Genomic DNA, 19,471 nt, shown 5'->3' with positions numbered 1-19,471 from the left:
AGCTGTTTATTGTTTCCTAGGAGCATGCACTTCCACAGCAGAACAGGAAGTTTTGACAGTTTAAGAAGTTCATTAAACTCTGGGAGGAAATTTAAACAATCAGTGACAGCTTTCATACAGCAAGGCAGCGCTGGAGAAGTCGCTACCCTCCGAAAAGGCAGAGAAGCTGCAGCTTTTAATTATCACACTTGCATTAAGCCCCAGCGATTTTGTTACTACTTCTAAATTGTTTTGGCCCAACACCCAGGGCTCACAACTGAGTGAAGCTATTTGCTCTTTTATTCTTATAGCCAAACGTCGCTTTTGTCCAAACCTCAAACTCCTTTATCTGTAAACAGGCCAAAGCAAGGCAATGGAAGAAGTTAACAGTCTCAAGCGCAAGAGGGTGCTTCAGCCTGGAAAAAACCCTTCTCAGTGCATTTTCCTTGATACGAAGGAATATATAAAACAGGAGAGGAGGAGCTCAGCGGTGTCGGTCCAGCGAGCAGGCAGCTCCTGGGCAGTCCGGCGTTCGCACCTACCTGGGGGGCACATGCAGTCCGACGGAGCCTCTCTCGCCGTCCGCAGCTTTGCTAGTCCTTCACCCAGTTTCTGTTTGGAGGAGGAATAAAAATAGCCATTTAGAGACTACGTTACATCTAAATGCGGACTGCGCGTGCATGCCAACAGCCAAACCATCCAGCACGTTTTCTTCCAGCGAGAGGTAATAGTTTCACCCCGTTGAGTTCAGCCTCTTTGGGTAATACCTCATGCTGTAGGAGCACACAAAATACTACACGTTTCTTAGCAAGTGGCCAATCTACAACCCTCACACGGGTCAGGCAAAGGCTCCTTTCTGCACATCCCAAAAGTCACTTGTGCCAAGCACCATGGGCTGGATTCATCCCGAGGAGCTATCGCAAGTCCCGTGTTCAGATGTCAGCATCGTCTCGGCGTGTTTGGTGGCAGGAACAGTGCTGGGGGAGCGAGCCCCTCTGCTGCGCCACGGCCGGCCCCGGCAGCGAGGCAAACGCCCCGGGGAAAGCCCCGCTGCGCCCGACCGCAAAGCTGCTTCCAAACACCCTGGAGGTTACATGGCAGGGTGGTGTTTGCACAACAGATCTGATCTGATGTGGCTGATTTTGTACTTAAAATTCATGCTATGTGGAGCATTACAGGTTCTTTAGGAGAGGGATGAGGAGATGAAGGACAGTGAGGTGGGCACTGCCAGCGAAACCAAGGTGCTCACCTACCCCCAGGGCCACCAAAAGCCCAGTGTTTCCATCTCCAAAGTGAAAAACTCATCAGTGGGACTACTAGAACACATAAAAATTCACAAAACTAAGGCAATGTCTACGTGGCATATTGCAGACAGATGTGAGCACACTCTGCCTGCTCTCTAAGCCAACCAAAATGTTCGTGCCTGCATTTAGGACACTGCCAAGCCCAAGTTAATAAGCCCTGATGACAGGTAAGTTATATTAGCTCAGGCATAGCGCTTCGTGGCTGGGGCAGCCCAGCAAGGGTGGGAACATCTCATTTTTACCAGCAATCATTGCTCCCTCAGTCCTCCAGGAATGCCCTGTCTCACCTAAAGTATTTGCCAAGAGAGAAACCAATAATCTGGTAACTAGAGTCCCCCCATTTCAGAGCGAGAAAATTCAAAGTACTTACTGAATTCAGGATGTTCAGACTTGAATTTTACACAGCTGATGACCCAGTCTATGTTCAAATATTTGAACACTGTGGACTGTTCAGAAATTAGGCTACCTGTGACTAGGTTAATCCCCAGAATAAAAGGGAAAATAAGTAGTTTCATCTGTTGCTGCAATCCTACGCAGTCCTTTCTAGCTGCTTGGATGTAATGCTACGAGATCCTGAAAGTACCAACACGGTTTCATAGCACCTGACAGAGAAGTTTTCCTAAAGGAAGCGTAAATAGCAGAATGATCCAGCTGCCTCCTGCAGCACATAAGCTTTCCTTGAGAAAAAGTGGCGAGAGTATCTAAAGAGACTTTTCTGACAGCCACTTGCAGTCTAAATATTACAGAGTCACTCAATTTCTGTGTTTATTTTAAAGTAATTTGGATGATGAAGATGCTGAAGGAAACTCCTTTCAGTTCAGCAGGCGTCACTGGGAAGAGCGGAGGAGATCGGCTCCGGTCCCGATTGCGGGAGCGAGTCCTCTGTTCTCCCCTGGAGTTGTTCTTGTCGTGAAACTGATTGATCTGGACACTCTCTGCTGACCACGAACAATAAATCCTTTGTGAACAAAACGGTCCGGCTTTGTTTACAACAACTGGATGCTTCTATAATCCTCCCATTAACATTTTCCCTCCAGTAGGAAAAACTACACACTTCGAATTGGGGCTTTTGATGTAGAGCAAGTGGAGATGCTGCCACGTTCGGACCACGCTGGTGGAAATGTTTTGGATGGCATCAAAGCGGGACCCTGCAGCACGTCCTGCTAAAGGAACGGCTGAGGGAAGGACAAGGTCCCACCACATTAAATTCTGCAATTTCTCCGAAGTTAGATGTATGCCTGTCACAGGGCCAGAAACTAAATCCTAGTTGTCCAAATCGGCTTTCATTGCCTTAACTACACACTGACCCTTCCTTTATTATTTCCTATCCTCTTTTAGTTGCCAAACATTTAAACAACACTAGAAGGAACAGAGCCAACACGCTGGTGTTGTATTTGCTGCTCTTTATATGCAGTTCTGCCATAAATTATGCCAGCAAACCCCTAGATTGGTATACGGAGTAATGCTTTTTGGGTAGCGACAGAGAACAAAGTATGCCGGGTCACGCACAGAGAGCGTATGGAGCTTTGGTTTCACTTCTGAAATATTGTGGTAAACTTCAAAGGAGAACCAGCACATAATTTAACAAAAAAAGTGACCCCAGGCATCAGTTGATGTTCATGATGATGGAAATATTCTCTTGCTCTCCAGAAACTCTCAAGCACAGAAAGGACAGAAGTTGCCCGATGAGCGAGCGGTCTTATGTAAGGGAGAGGAGTTTGGTCAAAAAACAGACAGTTTCTGAAACTTTAACATAAATAAGTGCATTAAAAATGACGATTAATAGATAGCACAAACACTACCATGCATTCCTTGAATCTGTTACTCATTCCAAAATTTGCTTTCAGTATTGACAAAAGTTTGGTCATACTAAACGTTTCAACAAGCTCACTCTTGCATTAGAAACCCAATTATGTGGTTTTGCTTTATTTTCCCCTGTACAATCTCCATCTGAGCGTTCCCAGTACAAAACAAGCTTTCCACACTTAACTAAATCTCAGCAAGAGGTTGCACATGATCTTAGGCAGTGCCACAGAAACCATTCCCATTGCTAAGCACATTTATTGGAGTAATTGGAACAGAACCACTGCCACGACTGGCAGGCTAATTCCTGCCTGGAGAAAAGACGTTAACTAGATTTTGTGATTACGCCCCGCAGGCACCCCTCTGTTCTGGTATTCAGGGTTTTCACAAAAATATTTTTTAACGTTTCCCTTTTATCAAGGCACATCAGTGCAACCAAGTTACCCTCACCGTAACTCCAACTCCCCCCCGCATCCCGCCCCGCACACGGTTGAACCAGCTCCGCTCCCCAGAGCTGCTCACAGCTGGAAGGCACTGCAGAAAAAAAAAATTACATTTTTGCACGACTGAGGCTTCACGGCTGTAACGATTTTAATGCAGCACTGTGTTTTGCACCCCAGTCAGGCCATTAATAAAATCCCACTGTAAAACGTTCCCCAGATGTCAGAATCGATCGCTCGGCAGTGTCCCGCAGCAGCCCCGAAAGCCGTGTTGAATCTTGCTGCACTTTATGAATTACTGTTTACACAAACCCAGCAAACCAACCCTGGGATCTTCAAGCGTTTCCTATGAATGATGGGAGCCCTCCCCGTCCTCCTTGCCCGTAAAAAGTCCCAGATCTAAACACCGGAGTCTGGGGAAAAACATAACCCTGGGATCAAGCGTAACTTCTCCCAGAGACTTGGTTTAGTTATGGAGAAGGGCATCGGTGTGGATAATTGTTCTCCAAGTAAGAGAAATCTTTCAGCACAGAAATCTTTATTGAATAATTTCAGAAAACCCTGGGACTGAACGTGAAGGAACTAGTTGCCAGTCTTCTCCACCCGCCGTAGATCAGTTCAGCACTGCTGGACCACGCGATACCCTGGGATGGGCCGTCTAGATAACAGGGATCATGTTCATAAGTTTCTAACAAGGAAATTATAGTCTATTACGTCCAAAGATGAGTAGTAGTTAAGTGCTCGGGTTACCCGTGCCGATGAATAGAATGAGGGGAAAAGCCGCATGTTCTCAGCCATTACCCGGCTCGCCTTTGCACCTGGGGCATTTTCTCTCCCGAAGGCGGAGGCCCGGGCTCTGCCGCGCCTCGCCCTGCGCTCCGGTTAACGGCACCGGCGGCGGAAAGGGGAAAAGTTGGGTCCGGGCCGGGGGAGAAGCCGGTGGCCCCGGGACGGACCGCGGGCTCCCCGCGCCGCAGCGGGGCCGCGGTGCTCCCCCCGGGTTTCTCGCCCGTGGGCGCTGCCCGCCCGTGGGCGCAGCGGGGCCGCGCCGCCACTCACCTCGCGGAAGAGCTGCTCCAGGCGGGGCCGCAGCGCCTCCAGCACCGGCCCAGGGCCGGCGGCGCCCCGCTCCTCCAGCGCGGCCAGCCGGCCCTGCAGCTCCGCCGTTTTGGCGCCCAGCAGCAGGCAGACGGCCACGGCGGTGAGCGAGAGGAGCAGGCAGAGCGCGGAGGTGGCCGTGCCCGCCGCCGTGCCGGCGCCGCTGCCCGCGCTCATCGCGCCGCGCTCCGCGCCGCTGCGCGGGGACCCGCTCGGCTGCCGCCCGCCTGCCCCCGGCGGCGCATCCAGCGCCCGCCCTGCGCGCTGCGCGCCCCGCCGCGGAAGTGGGGCCGGCAGCTGCGGAGCGGCCACTCTCCGCCGCTCAGCCCCGCCAGCCCGCGTCTTAAACGGAGGAAGCGGGGGGTGGCGGCTCCCCCGCGCTGGGGAAGGGGGGATGCTCCGAGCGCGGCCCGCCGCCCCCCGCGGGGGATTACGCGGAGCAGGTCCCACCCCCGCTGCCCGGCCCCCCGCGGGGAGCGCTCTCCCCCCCTTCCCTGCCCGCCCCCCGCCCCCGGGGCGGCGGCGGTGCCCTGCGGGCGGCCCCGGGGCGCGGCGGGAGCCGGGGTGCGAGGGGCGGCCCCACTCCAGCCGCCGGGGCGGGCGCGCAGCGCAGAGCCCGCGGCGGCGGCGGGCGCGGAGAGGGCGCCCCCCAGCGGGGCGGCGGCAGCGGCCGCAGCGGGCTCCTCCCGCCGGAAGAGCGGGCGCCCGGCTGGGCGCTGTGGGCGAGCGCGGCCCGGCCCAAGGACCGGCCCGGGGCATTCCTGCTCCGCCGGTGCTGCCGCCCCCGCCCGGGCTGTCACCGGTGCCGGGGAAGAGGCCGCACGTGCGAAGCGCGGCGGCCTTCCACCGTGCCCTGTAACGGACCCACCTTACCACCATAAAGCGCCCCATCCGCTTTAGGCAGCCTCAGAAGGAGAGTAACTGTGCCCACGCACAACCACCACGTACCTACCCCCGGCCTTTGCCAAACATCCTTGCCTTTTCCTCGCTGTTACGGACTGCATCACATCACCTCTTAACTCGCATATAAAACATCTTCAGATAACTTAATGCCTGTCTAGACTCTAAGCACATACTGTACAAATCCAAACGTACCCCCTGCCTCCCGGCCCCTGCTCTTCTAGGGGCAATTCCTGCTTCTGGAATAGATGGGTGAAGGCCAGGACAGAGTTAGAAAATGCGGCTAGGAGCGGTGTCAGTATCAGGTAGTAAAACCCACGCATGCACACAGCTACACTGCTATATATACACACTGCTTTTTTGTAGCCAGTTTCCAGACCAGTTAGCCAGGCACACCTGTGTCACTTGCTAACAACTATCTCCTGCTCCTCTTCACATGCCTGAAGATATCTCCCTCCTTTCCACGAGGCCGCTAAGACTCTGCACGCGCACAGTACTGTTGCTTTGGGGGAGCTTCAAGGGTGCAAGCCATCTTCTCCTAAAATGTGCCCACGTGACCTGAGCCCTCCTCACAGCCGAGATACCGAGAAGCTGTAAAAAGCAGGACTGGTCACTACTGCAGCCTGTTATCCATGCCTAGTAAAATGTGTAACTGACCTGTTACGGAAATGCATACTGCTGGTCTGCCTGGCTGAACCATTCATAGATTCACAGACTGTATTTTTAAGGTACAATAACTAAAATTCAGAAGTGCTGAGAAAGGTAAGAATGGATCTTACAATTATTTACCAACAGCTAAAGGCAGTTCCTTTAGCTTGATCCAAACATGCAATGATTACAAACTACCCCAATTATATTCATGTACTAACAAGACAACAGGGGGTTGTGTGTGCATAAAAATCTCTTCTGCAGTAAAGGCAAAACCGCTGAGGGCAGCCCGGAGAGGAGAAGTCGGACCTGCTGCAGGCAGAGCCCCTGGCACCTGGCTGGCGCTCAGCTGCAAACAGCTCTGCGCGGCTCCAGCGGGGAGCCCAGGATGTTGGACGCGTGCCCCTTCAGACTAACGCTTCTCCTGTACGTGCCCTAAGGCCTGCGAAACTACTTTGGCACCTCGCTGCAGATGCTGTATTAATCTTGACAGTGCATTTTTTTTAGTTTACTGGGAGAAGAAAAGTGAATTTAAACAGGTTTTTAAAATACCTACTTTTTTTTCCAGCACATATCCCCTTTAGCAAGTGCAATGCACTCTAGTAACTGCATTAACAAAGGCTAGAAGAACTCCTTAAGCAAGAGTACTCAGTCTTTCCCTTTCTAATTTTGGTGGAACTGTTTTATAGTTACAGTTTTATAGTTATAGCAGCATATAAACTTTTCCCCCCCATCTGCCTTTGATTTGTATTACTTGGCTGATAGGCTCAGCCAAGTCCTTGCTTTGCCTCTGAAGCTGTGGGATGGAAAGTGCTGTGGAAGGAAGGGAAGGAGTTCACTCCTGTCCCCCTCAGTCCTACCACCATCACTGCTGACCTGGATGGTACCTTCACGTTTTGTGTCACACAGAGAAGAAACAATGATGTGAATGCAAACATCCTAGGAAGAGGGGTGTCTATTATGAGATACAATCAACCACAGTAGGAGGCACAGGTTACAGGAGATAAGCTTTCAAAGCCTCATCCCAGCAAAGTTCTACCCTCAAGTCAGAGATATGCATGTCTGGAGCCTCTTGCAAATTAAGCTTCCTCCACACCAGTGGAACAAGGAACATCAGTTTAAAATCTTACTGTGCCTGAAGACTTACTCAGCAAGCACAAAACCCGAAGTCAGGTCCCTGTGGAACTGAAACAATTTACTGTTTCCTTCCTTAAGGAAGGCTTGCATGCTGAAGTCAGGACGGCAATAAATGGCCACAACTTGCACACTGCTTCTAGGCTAACAGCCTAACAGACAAACCCTACCTTGGGCCTTCCCTTCCTCCTGCTCAGCAAGCCATCCGTACTGTGTCAACGGATTAAGAGCGTTGAACAAGACCATGAAATCACCAACTTGAACACGGAACAGCAAAAGCTACCAAGGCACATTAACGGGGCTTGGAAGGTAGCACCATTTTCTTCTTAAGTCAGCACCCGACTTCAGAAGTTGCAACTGAGAACCTGTCCTCCTCCTTCCTAGGTTATTGTCTGTGACAGTGTTTCTCAGTTGCCAAGGTTACTTAATTTATCAGTAATTAGAGACCAAGCTCCACAGAAATACATATTTGAAGACTTCAGAATGATCTTGTTACTACTGCAAGAGAAGGGCTTAAACATGCCACGATTCTGTGGCATGCAGCGTTTCTCTACATTTTTCTCCAGGGGCAGTACACTCCTTCTTAAAAACCTTATCATGAAAATCCTGACCTTCAGTGAATCAAGACACTATTGAAAATGTTACTTTTCAGACCTTTACAAAAAAATTACCTATAAATACTTAACACTGAACACATCAGACCAGTTTCCAGAGACTAATTAGCCAGCCAGAGAGCAATGCATGCTGTTTAAATAGAAAATCTGGGAAAAAGGTGACCCACAAAAGAGATAGTTACTTAGAATATAAACCGTTTACAACCACATCTCAGAATGCTATCACAAAGTATTATACAGCATCATCAAATACGCTTAGCCCTTCAAATCTTTTCTTTGTGACTAGTAAAAGGAAGCTAGTTAAAAACATTTACTGTTTCCAAAACTTGTTCAGCCGGCCCACAGACCCCTCACCTCCAGTCAGATGAGTAACTAGCCCCAACTGCAAAAGGAGAGGCGTACGGTTTCAAAGAGAAAACAATTTTCAAAAATGAAAATTACTTTTATTTTTCACTTTGATACCCAGAAGACTACAACTGTTCAACAAGGTAAACATAACAGTTATACAAAACATATGTAAATATTTACAGACTAAACTGTACAAAATAATTTAAAGTTTACAAAAGTTTCATGCAACCTCTGCTGACTGACACAGTCTAGGAAATCTCCTTGGAGAAGCATAAAAGATCTTTGAATATATTTATTTATTTAATGGTTCAAAAAAAGGATGCTGCAAGGCTTCATCAAGAGTAATTCTTTTGGCTGGGTCATATTCCAGCATCCTGCGAACAAGGTCAAACAGACTCTGATGATCTGTGTCTTGGCAATGCATGAATTCCTGAAAAAAGAAAGAAAAAAGAAGGAAGTATTTTAGGGAGATGTTTCACAACTGCAAATCTAACAAAAAAGTAATAATAATGCTGTCTCCTACCTTTAAAGGCTTACAGCGTCTCCTAACATATCGTCCTGCAGAACTATGTTCATCCCAGTCCAATTGGTCGTGGTGAAAATAATGCTTTCTGCATGATGAGGAAAATAATTAAGATGGTATCAGTGCATAAAGTGGGCAGATGCCCTTCTAAGAAGTTTTGAAATACCGTAAAAGTGTTCCTGCATACCCCTCTGCATTTGGGAGCTAACATCTCTTTTAGCTAATACCTATCCACAGAGACCTGTTGCTTTTGTTACCATTGTCACAATATATAGAAAACAGGCCCTTCAGTATTCCAATCAAAGAAGCCACTTAAAACATATTTTCCATTACTGACATTTAAAGAGATGGATGCTCTAAGGTGTTCCAAGAGAAGAACTTGGTCTCACCTGCTAGTAACAAACAAAAGACATCTTGTAAATCTATCAACTTTGAAAAAACATTTCTTACAAAACCTGCAGAGTTTAAGTGGTTAGAAACTATTTAACAAAACCAGATATTCCCAAATGTCTTTAGAAAGCATACTGCAAGTACATGAGACTACCAGTGCAAATAAAGCCCTGACAAATCCACACTTCAGTATTACATTAACAGTGTAAGTAGCATCTCATTTTAAATACTACCTGAATCTATTCCAATTGCAGCTAAGTTTTTTTTCTCACTTCTCAAAATGCATTATGAATCAGCTGGACAACTGTAATACATTACCCAACACAGACTTATTGGAATTCTACTGTAACATGAGTTACAGGATTATCTAGATTAGCTGACAAGAGGACAATTTATTTCAGAAAGAGAATGGACCATCAAATCTCATGTGTTGCGGATTTTGGACATATGGAGGTTAGAGCAGAACCCTGTGCTGGCTGCTTCTCCTTGCAGTAAAAGTGGGAAACTCCTGCTGCGTGTAGTTGTCTTTGAGGAAGCGAGAAAGGCCACTGAAGCACATGTCTGAGGGATGTGAAGGGACAGTGGAAGAGGCTGGCAGCTGTATTAGCAAGGCAGGACCCTCTTTTCCCTCTCAGTATAGATCTTCTAATGACAGCAGGTCCTTTATTCTCAGTTTGTAGAAAAATGGGTGTCTAATACTATTTTGGTGACCATTATCAAGCTTTAAGGACTTAAGAACATTCATACTTGGTTACCATTAGCAGTTGGCATTTTGGTTGCTGGCAATTCAGACTAAAACCAGAAAAGAGGACTACTGTCAACTATTTAATTCACCTAAACCTGACACAATTTTCTTGCAACAGACAAATGGGTAACAAAAAGCCTGTAAGTCTCTTTGATGATCTTCAAAAGCTCACAGCTAGCAATGGAAACTTTAAAGTTCCTCTTATAATAGCAAAATATTAGGCAACTTACTCCTACAATGAACTTACCTGGATTTCTTGATCATGTGAGCTGGCAGAGGCCCTAGTATTCTTTCCATCATTGCCAAGTGTTCTTTACTATCATGCGTCTGTGCGGAAAAAGCAACAAATGCACTTCACCACATTTTTCTATTCTCAGCCACTTGGTAACAAGATCTCTGCTGGCATGCTGTCACTCTATCTTTGTACATTATCACCTGCCCTGGTTTCAGCTGGGATAGAGTTAATTTTCTTCGCAGAAGCTAATATGAGACTTTTGGATTTGTGATGAAAAAAATGTGGCTAACACACTGCTGTTTTTAGTTGCTGCTGAGCAGTCAAGGACTTTCCAGCTTCCCATGCTCTGGCCTGCCCGAAAGGAGGCAGGGGGTGCAGGGGGAGCTGGGAGGGGGCACAGCCAGGACAGCTGACCCAAAAGGGCCCAAAGGAAATTCCATACCATATGACGTCATGCTCTGTATATGAACTGGGGGAGTTGGCTGGAGAGGATTCTGTACCATATGATGTCACACTCTGTATATAAACCGGGGGAATGGGCCAGGGAGGCACCGCGGCTCAGGAACTAACTGGGCATCAGTCAGCGGGTGGTGAGCAATTGTGCTGTGCATTGCTTGTTTTGTATATTCTTTTATCATCATTATTATTGTTATTTATATTTTCCTGTCCTATTAAATTGCCTTTATCTCAATCCACAAGTTCTACCCTTTCTTCTTTTCCGATTCTCTGCGCCACCCTGCTGGGGGCAGGGGAGAGTGAGTGAACAGTTGTGTGGTTGTTTTGGCTACCTGCCAGGTTCAACCACAACATCACCTTAAATTATTAAAAATAGATCATGCAATGCAACTTGCTATATAGCACTTTCCACAGTTAAGGCAGCCCCTGAACAACAAAGTTCATAAAACAAGTTTTGTATGAGTATGTTTTCTTTACTTTTCATTCCAGCAGAATCTTCAGAATCTAGACAGGCTTCATTATCCAAAAAGCCAGAAAAGATCATCTTGAATAGTCTGAAGGAGCTAACCAGGACATTACATTTTCATATATGCATGCTGTCTTTACAATCTCATCTATACAATACTTAAAAAGCCTGTGAGGTCATGCCTTTTACAGTAACAGTGAAGTATATGTCATTAAAAGATCAAAATCAGTAGTCTGCAACAAAAATGTTTGATTTATCTTTATGTACCTACCTGAAACACTGTAAATCCTAGGTAATACTCAATTAGAATACAACCAATACTCCAAACATCACAAGGCTGCGACCATCCCAGTGCTGCAAAACAGGCAAAGTTTATGTTTTACTTTTCAACATATTCTCAAAACCTGTAATCCACAAAGCATATGCCGACTTTCCATGCATTTACTGATGCCCATTTTCTCCTCTCTTCACATCTCTCTCCAAACCTTGGTGGGAGAAAGCGGGAAAGGAACATGTTTGGACTTCCGAGTTTTAGAATATTTCTTTTACTGTTTACTGTCAAGAGTTCCAACATCACCATCTGTAAGAGATGGCTGAATTATTAGAACCATGATCAATTACTCCCATTTATGAAGCAAAGACATCTGAATGAACTGTAATTTAACTGTCAGAAGGTTTAAAAATCTTTACTGACCTAAAATAACCTCAGGAGCTCGGTAATGCCTTGTAGATACTAATGTGCTGTGATGCTCATCATCAAAAGTTGCACTTCCAAAATCAACAACTTTGATGTCTGTGTTTTTTAAAGTGCGTTCATCTCGCTTCTGCAAGAAAATCAAAATGCTATTTGTTAATATTTTTTTAAAGCATGCTTAGGCATACGGTGTTCATCATGTTATCTTAATTTATCCTCAAACCAGCAGTTAGCACAAAATGCTAAAAATTAAACCTATGTAACAAAACACTCTTTAAAAATACATCAATTCCTTTTCAAGCTCAAGCTCCAAGAAAGAGGAGCTGATAACAAAGTGATTTAATCTGAATATTCAAAACAGATGAGTAAAGACTTTCCCCACAGTAACCGAGCTCCTTTCATCTTTTGTTAACCTTCAAATTAACTTCAGTTAGTTGTTATCTGTCTTGTTTTTTTCTATCCATTGGTACATACACTCATTTATATTATTTTAGCTCTAAAATAAAACAATGAAATCAAGCGTTATGCATAAACTAGAGGCACTGAAGTCCATATTGCTCTTCTGTCTGTAAGAAGTTTTTATACTTTGAAAAACAAAGAGCAGCAACAAAAAAAGAAACTTGCATTTCTGCCAGTGCTAGAAGTGATTTGTGTAGACAAGTTCTTATCTCAATGTTGTGTCTTAGTGTTTTCTTAGATTTAGAAGGAATACACCAGTCAAGAATAGTCCTATTCAGGGCCCATGTCAATTGTAACACTGCCCAATGATCAACATCACATGTTGATAACAAACAGAAAATTCCTCTTAGCTATTAAGCCAAGGACTGTAAAACTGACAGGCATTTCAGACTCCAGAAAGGAAGCAAGATTTGACATTTCTCTCAAAACACAGGTATGCTTTAAAGAAAAGGATTCAAAAGGCTTAAGAAATATCAAGGAAAAAGCCTGTCTAAATTCAAAGCCATTAACACAATGCTCCCTATGAATGCCAGAACTTCATTAAACAGCAAAAAAACCAGTGATTAGACGAAACAGTTTAGTTTGAATCAGAGCAAAGTTACTTGCTTAGCAGAAAGTTAGTGCACCTCAAAGAGCACAAGAAAAAAATTCTAAGAACCGTAACTCTATCGCTTGACCTTTCTACACCTTTTTTTCTTTTTTTTTTTAAAGAAAAGTTCAGGTGAAGACAGAAGTAGCCCAATTCAAGTAGAGAGAAAAAGAGCTAACTTACCATTTTGGCATTGTACTTCACTATGTAATCAGACTCCACAAACAAGATATTTTCAGGCTTTAAATCTGTATGAGTTAGTTTATTGTGGTGTAGAACTACAAGGGAAAAAAGAACAGTATTCCATAATTAATACATTAATTTCCTGAAGAAGGGAAAAAACCCCAAGCCGTATTTGATAAGAGTATTGAGATTTACTTACAGTTTATAGACTGGCAAATTTGATAAGCCATATTTCTAATGTCATTAATATGAAATGGCAGAAAGCTGTTTTCCTTAATAAAGTCATAAGTACTAAGTCCCAGTAGCTCAAAAACAATGCAAACATGGCCGTGATGATCAAACCATTCCAGCATCTGGACACAGCGGCTTAAAAAAGAAGAAATAGATAAGCAAATGAAAACTTAATTACTTGAATAATTATCTTCCACAAACCCTTAGTATGCTGACTATTCTAATTTTATACTTACAAAGTGCTGCTTGGATCCATGGTGTTTAAGTGTTCCAACACCTGTATTTCTGAACGGGCTGCTTCTCGGTATCTACCAACATTTTTCACAATTTTAACTGCTACATGCATTCCTCTCCTTTGTAAGAAAATAAAGCATCACAAACTGAATCAGTTATCGTTAAATACCTCCAACCCCAAAGCAGCCTGATTTTAATAAAAGAAGCACAGAAGGTTAAAGGTCACAGAGAATTATGAGCTGAAGTTGGGGAATCTGACTTAAGCACATTGAACTTAACCAGAACTGCTTTTACAAAGAAATGTAGTATTGATCTTTCATTTGTCAAATACTCATAGTATATGCTACATTAACTATTTCTCAGTCTTATCACCATATCTAAGGTAAAATAATATCAGGAATCCACCTGCAAGATGGTTTAAAGAAAAAAAAAGCAAAGTTCTCATTTGAGGAAAGTACTGCAAAAATTTGACATTTTTTCCTTCAACTTGCACAACCTGCTCTTCACTCTTTTCTGGTACTCCTGTGGAATCAGGGGAATTGAGTAACTTCTGAAGTTTAATTCCAAGTATTTTGTACTAGTGAAAACTGACCTGTGCTAACTGTAACATTCAAACTGTAAGGCTATTACATAATGGAACACAGATACGCATAGTTCATTCCATCCCATTCACTCATAGACAATTTTTAATTGTCTCTGTAGAGCTATTCAGATTTTAATGACTTAAGAATACCGTCTGCCCTCACAACACGATCTCAAGCTCCTGAACAGACTTCAACTTGTGAAATGACAGAAAAATCAAACCAAAGGCAGAGGAAAAAATACTAGAACTACGTCACGGAACTGCAGATATAAAACATGGTTAAAATCCAAGTTCTACTACACGTTCAAAACTCCTAGCACATACAGAATGTAGTGGAAATACAGTAATTTTCTTCTCCACCACCAAACATGCCATCACACAGAAGTAACCATTCCATCAAAAAAGGACTGGATACTGGATTACTGTGCATTCAGAAAAAGTTCAAAGGATAATTCTGATTACGGAGACTGAGGAAAGAAGTTTACCGCTCAACCAATTCCAAGCAGTTGCTTTCACTAAGAACCAAAACTACTTTCTCAGCCTCTCACTATACCATCTTCTAAGTCAGTCTCCCAATTCAATTCTGTACTCTTTGGATACCCACACACTCTCTAATTATGGCAAGAGCACTTGTAGAACCAAGAGAAAAACATACTGAAGCAAAACATAGCTCCCCCCCTTCAAAAAGGGCAGATGACTTCTATTGCTTAGAGGAAAACAAAGCAACCAAAAGTATTTCTTGTATACCATCTTGTATGAAGTCAATACCATGCAAGGGCCTTTCACAGAGCAACAGAAGAAACAAAAACCATTTATCATATTGGAAGATGCTTAAAGAACCTTAAAAACAAATCAAGGACAGATGTGGTATCACCTCAATACCCTTAAAAATTTTCAACTAGAAATAAGCTTACAAGGTAGCACTCAAAAAGTGACATTTCTTTCTTAGATATACTGCAATGCTGTATTTTAAAGATAATGTCCCTGAGGTTTAATTTCTGAGCTAAGTAGTGTATTTTGTCATGAGATCCGCTTGTAAAGATTAATCAACACTTACATATCATGATCTATGCACTCCACTACTTTTCCAAAAGCTCCTTCTCCTAAAGTTGCAACAATTTCATCTAAAAAGAACAAACACAAGTCAGAATTACATAACTACTTAAACAAGAATGATTATTATTAATGTAGATTTTAAAATGTGCCATTACAAAAGCATAATTACTTTAAATCTCAGCATCTGAATGCATTATTTTATTGGACAGGTGTCATGAAAACAGTTAGCCAAAAAACTATCTCTTGTTCTAATCTCAAGATTCAAGTTCATTTACTAATTGCAACTTTTTGAACACAGTATTTAAATTCTACAGAAAAGAAGATATGCAAAAAAACAAAAAAAGCACAAAAAAAACAGAACAAAAAGAGCAATGAAGATTTCTTTAGCCCCCCTCCTCTGACATACTATTCTAAACAGATTTTTTGCTGAAAAGTTTTTAAAAAGTGTTGAAAAATGTTCTATACATCTTGCTCTTAGAACGTCTCCACTTTCACAGATCAGGTGACCCTCCTCATCATCCTCTACACTCCTGGATCTTTTCCTTCGGTGACTCTTCTGGAAACGGCACCAAGATCGTCCAGCCAATCAATATATCAGAGTGAATTCAGGGCAGAATACGCAATTCATTCAGCGGGGAGATATTCAGGCATTCAGTTACACACCAGGCCACGAACAGTTGGCAGGAGCAATTTCAAATTCAGTCCCCAGAAATTCACAGGGCACAGTTTATGTTACAGAAGAAAAACATGGCAAGGAACAGATTTTCAGATAAATACTTAAAGTGATAAAGCAACAGAAAAAACAACACAATTTTGTCTCTCAAACAGTGGCTTAACTGAAGACAGATTAAGACTGCAACATGACTATTTCTAATACTTTGCTAGCAAATAGTAAAAAATAGTATTTATTTACATATCTAAGCTTACAGTCAGGTGAAATGTTTCTATTTTTAAAACATACACTTCATGTAATCTACATATAAAAACCTATCAAGTAATTTTACTTCCCCCATGTTTAGAGAGAGAAGAAAAATTACTCCAAAGTCCTTAATTTACATTGTATAATCTAACACAACTTGCTGTATCTATGGCAGAAACGTAACATGAAACAGCGGGAGCTGAAGATGTATCAGTGGGCATTATGCCAATAATAAGAAATTCTGAGAGCATGCCTTCAAAGGCAGCAAGCAGTAAACTTATCCCATCTTCAGTAAGACATTAGCTGCCATTAGCTAGGCACATGGTTTATCAAAGTTTTCTGGAATCAGGTGTAGAATTGTTCTTATCAATTTACCAGACACGCACGATTCATACTCCCAATTAAGCTTACATTAAAAAGGCATGTCACTTCAACTACTTTTAGTAATAGAATGCATGGCATCTCAGAGTCTACCTGAAGAAACATAGTTCACTATGCTGTAAAACTAAAAAGTGGTAACTGTACTTTGAAACTCGACAGTTACCCATCTTCAATTTCGAGACAACATTTTTCAGATTAATCCCAGCAATTTTAACTACTGGCCACCTACATTCCCATTGTATAACTAGTACTGATGATAATCCCACCCCCCACCCAATACTTTGATCCAGAAGTTTCAACTAAGAACATATTCATATGCTCACAAATAGATTCAGCTACAAATCATTTTTTAATACCATAATATTTCTTAAAGTACTGTGATCAGGAATTGAAGCTCTAGCACTCACTTAAGAAGTTTATTACCACTAATTCATTAATAATAAAGTTAAAAATTACTCATACCGAATGTGATTGGTGACTGGAGCAATGATGTCTCTTATGCTTCCTTTTATGACTACTTTTCCTGCTCCGACCGGAGGATTTGCTATAGTGATGATGGTGACTCTTTTCATAGTCTCTGTGATAATGCCTGTGGTCATATACTTCACAGAAGTCATTTCTGTATTCCTCAACATATCTCCGGTCATGATGGTCTCTTTCATTTATGGCTCTATCGTCCAAATAATGACTGAAAATATATTTTAAGTGAATGTTCTCCACTTCAAAAACTTGAGGTTCCAACAAGATAAGTGACTTGAGCTGAGTTACACGGTATCTGTCTTTACACCAAGAATGCTTTCTAATTGACTCCCTCCCCAAAAATAGTGGAGCTTTTGATGTTACTTTATTAGGATACTAACAACATTGTCAGTCTTAAATACACAGCAGCCATTCACATGAACAATATATAATCTGTCCACAGTTTGCACAACAAATCAGAAACTCAGACTCAAAAAGAAGAAACACTTCCTAAAATACACTGAGCAACTCAACACAATCTCCAAAATCACACAATAAAACACTCACGATACAGCAATAATCCCCTTCTATGCGCTCAAAGCATTAAAAAAAGAAAAATAAAACCTGGAGACTGAGAGAAGTAGCAGTGTTCTCAAACGTTAAAAACCTCAGAGAGTATCTGGATCAAGGATCTTCTGCACATAAAAAAAACCTTTAAGAAAGCAGCTGAGGCAAAGAGCCCCAATATCGCTGTACATCTACCCCTTCCTGCATTTTGTAAGAATGAGTATGTGCTCTTAAAAGAATTCCATGGGACCTTCTTCTCAAGGAAAAAGCAGAAAAACACATCTTTCCAGTGAAAGCGTGAGCGAAAAAGCAAAACACCTCCAAATTATTAAGAGAAACTCATACTTACCATTGTATTACATGATAAACAAACCTTCTCTTCCCTTCTTTCACATTAAGTAAATGAAAAGGCATACCTTTAACTTGAAATTTAATATTGAATATATTCAACACCAATACTTAACTGACAACAGTGAAACAAACTAGTGACATTTACTTGTTTTTATTAAATAATTTCTATGTAATGGTTCAGGTATTATGTTAATGAAACCAACTACCTCTTAAGCTTGTCTTAAGTGAGCCAAACCTTAAGGAATTGCCAACTTTGGGCACTCAAAAACATCCTGAAAACTTATTTATTTTAGACATGATAAGAAACATTAGCGCTAAATTCAGAGTCTTATACCTTTCAGAAATGTGATTTGGTTTATAGTTCTTGCTTTCTTGTCCGCTGCTGTGGGACCTTTTCCTGCGTTTACGGCTGCTACTGTGCTTTCTTTGATCCCAGCTCTTTCTGTCATCCCATTCAGGACAATGAGATTGTTTTGAATGCCGCATCTGCCACTAAAAAAAAAAAAAAAAAAAAATCAAGAAAAACACATAAAAGACAAAAGCATTATACCAGTATTTGTAGATGCACTCAACTACTGTAGTTTGACCAAATATGACAGAACTAGAAAGAACCATTTCTACAAGTAATTCTTCTTCCTCAGTTTCCCCCCACATATTATTTCGGTGTGGCAAGCAGACATAGCTTCCTCATCCTAACACTGTTACAAAACACAAATCAAGATTAAATAGGCCAACTCATCTTCACTCAATAGCTTCAAACATGTCATTAAAGCCTGTTTTAAATAAACTCTCAAGTGACTAAACAGAATCATTTCCTTAAAGAGTCTTCTGTTGGAGAGAGACCTTAATCTTCGAACATCCTCTCTGAAAAAACCTGGATTTAGTTCTTCATGCTATATTGTACATGGATTACTACATGAAAGTCAAGTATGTTCCATCAGTCTAAAAACTTATGTCACAAATCTATTTACAGATCACTGTTAAACAGCGATTACTTTTTAAAGTTTTAGCAACAATCACACAGTGAACTCTGATATATTAACACATAACTCTGTAGAACTACTACAAGCCAAGCCACAGTTTTTGAACCCTATTAGCATGCAAGTATGTGGGTGCTTTGCAATTCAGCTGATTCACCAAAGACAAAACCCACCAGCTTCCGTTGTGGGACGTTATATGCAGGAGTTCTGTGTTCAAACAGGTACATGCACAACTGAAAAAAAAACGAAAGTAAAGCACAGCTGTAGAATTAAGAGTATAACAAAACCAATCATTACTTGTTTACTCTTCTTTGGAAGGAGTTTTTGAAAATAAGAATAAGCTTACGTAACTATTTCAGTATATTCTGAAGAATGAACTAACACAGGACAAGAAAGAGTTTCCATAGTAATCGGTGACAGCAGGAAAAGTGCTTCAGAAACAAAGACAGCACTAAAGAGAATCATGATTGTGTAAACTGATACAGAACAACGTTGGTTGCCTTTACACCAACTGGAGGCATTAAGAAGGAAACTTTTAGAACATGTAAATGGAAAGCCCCTTCTGAAAAAGAGGTTTTCTGAAACTTTCAAAATATTTGCGACAGGCTGGTAGTTTAAAGAAAACCAAGACACCTGCACAAATGTCTTTTAAAGAAATCTGTTTTTAAAACACAACTACAATGCAAACATAGTGACAAAATA

The 19,471-nt window shown here is 42.5% G+C and overlaps 2 protein-coding genes across 2 annotated transcripts in view; both read right to left on the bottom strand.

Moving 5' to 3' along the window:
* COL23A1 (collagen type XXIII alpha 1 chain) overlaps positions 1–5,515 on the bottom strand; it is a gene marked incomplete at both ends in the record, with an annotated part of 191,069 nt that extends 185,554 nt beyond the window's left edge. The window contains 6 exon segments of the mRNA XM_082005945.1: positions 522–591; positions 4,586–4,900; positions 4,902–4,948; positions 4,951–5,055; positions 5,058–5,154; positions 5,498–5,515. Coding sequence (XP_081862071.1) covers positions 522–591; positions 4,586–4,900; positions 4,902–4,948; positions 4,951–5,055; positions 5,058–5,154; positions 5,498–5,515 — 652 coding nt within the window.
* Positions 5,516–8,275: 2,760 nt separating this feature from the next.
* CLK4 (CDC like kinase 4) lies at positions 8,276–18,827 on the bottom strand. The gene is made up of 12 exons (XM_082006127.1): positions 18,124–18,827; positions 16,875–17,100; positions 15,578–15,668; positions 15,114–15,180; positions 13,476–13,592; positions 13,208–13,374; positions 13,009–13,103; positions 11,778–11,907; positions 11,355–11,437; positions 10,174–10,253; positions 8,792–8,879; positions 8,276–8,698 (listed from the first exon to the last, which is right to left on the bottom strand). The coding sequence occupies exons 1-12, from the start codon at positions 18,273–18,275 to the stop codon at positions 8,561–8,563; spliced, it is 1,434 nt and encodes a 477-aa protein (XP_081862253.1). The 5' UTR covers positions 18,276–18,827; the 3' UTR covers positions 8,276–8,560.
* Positions 18,828–19,471: the final 644 nt, after the last annotated feature.

Source organism: Phaethon aethereus (genome assembly GCF_964289735.1).
Source record: "Phaethon aethereus genome assembly, chromosome: 14".
NCBI classification, from domain to species: Eukaryota; Metazoa; Chordata; class Aves; order Phaethontiformes; family Phaethontidae; genus Phaethon; species Phaethon aethereus.
Note: the sequence above shows the minus strand (reverse complement) of the source record. Positions and strands in the feature narration are given on the sequence as shown.

Coding starts and splice junctions, on each gene's coding strand:
- CLK4 (XM_082006127.1), bottom strand. CDS start 18,275: ATGCGGCATTCAAAACAATCTCATTGTCCTGAATGGGATGACAGAAAG. Junction 15,669..16,874: donor CCAGTCACCAATCACATTCG/GTATGAGTAATT, acceptor TGCCGTTTCCAG/AAGAGTCACCGAAGGAAAAG. Junction 10,254..11,354: donor TAGGATTTACAGTGTTTCAG/GTAGGTACATAA, acceptor TTTTCCGCACAG/ACGCATGATAGTAAAGAACA.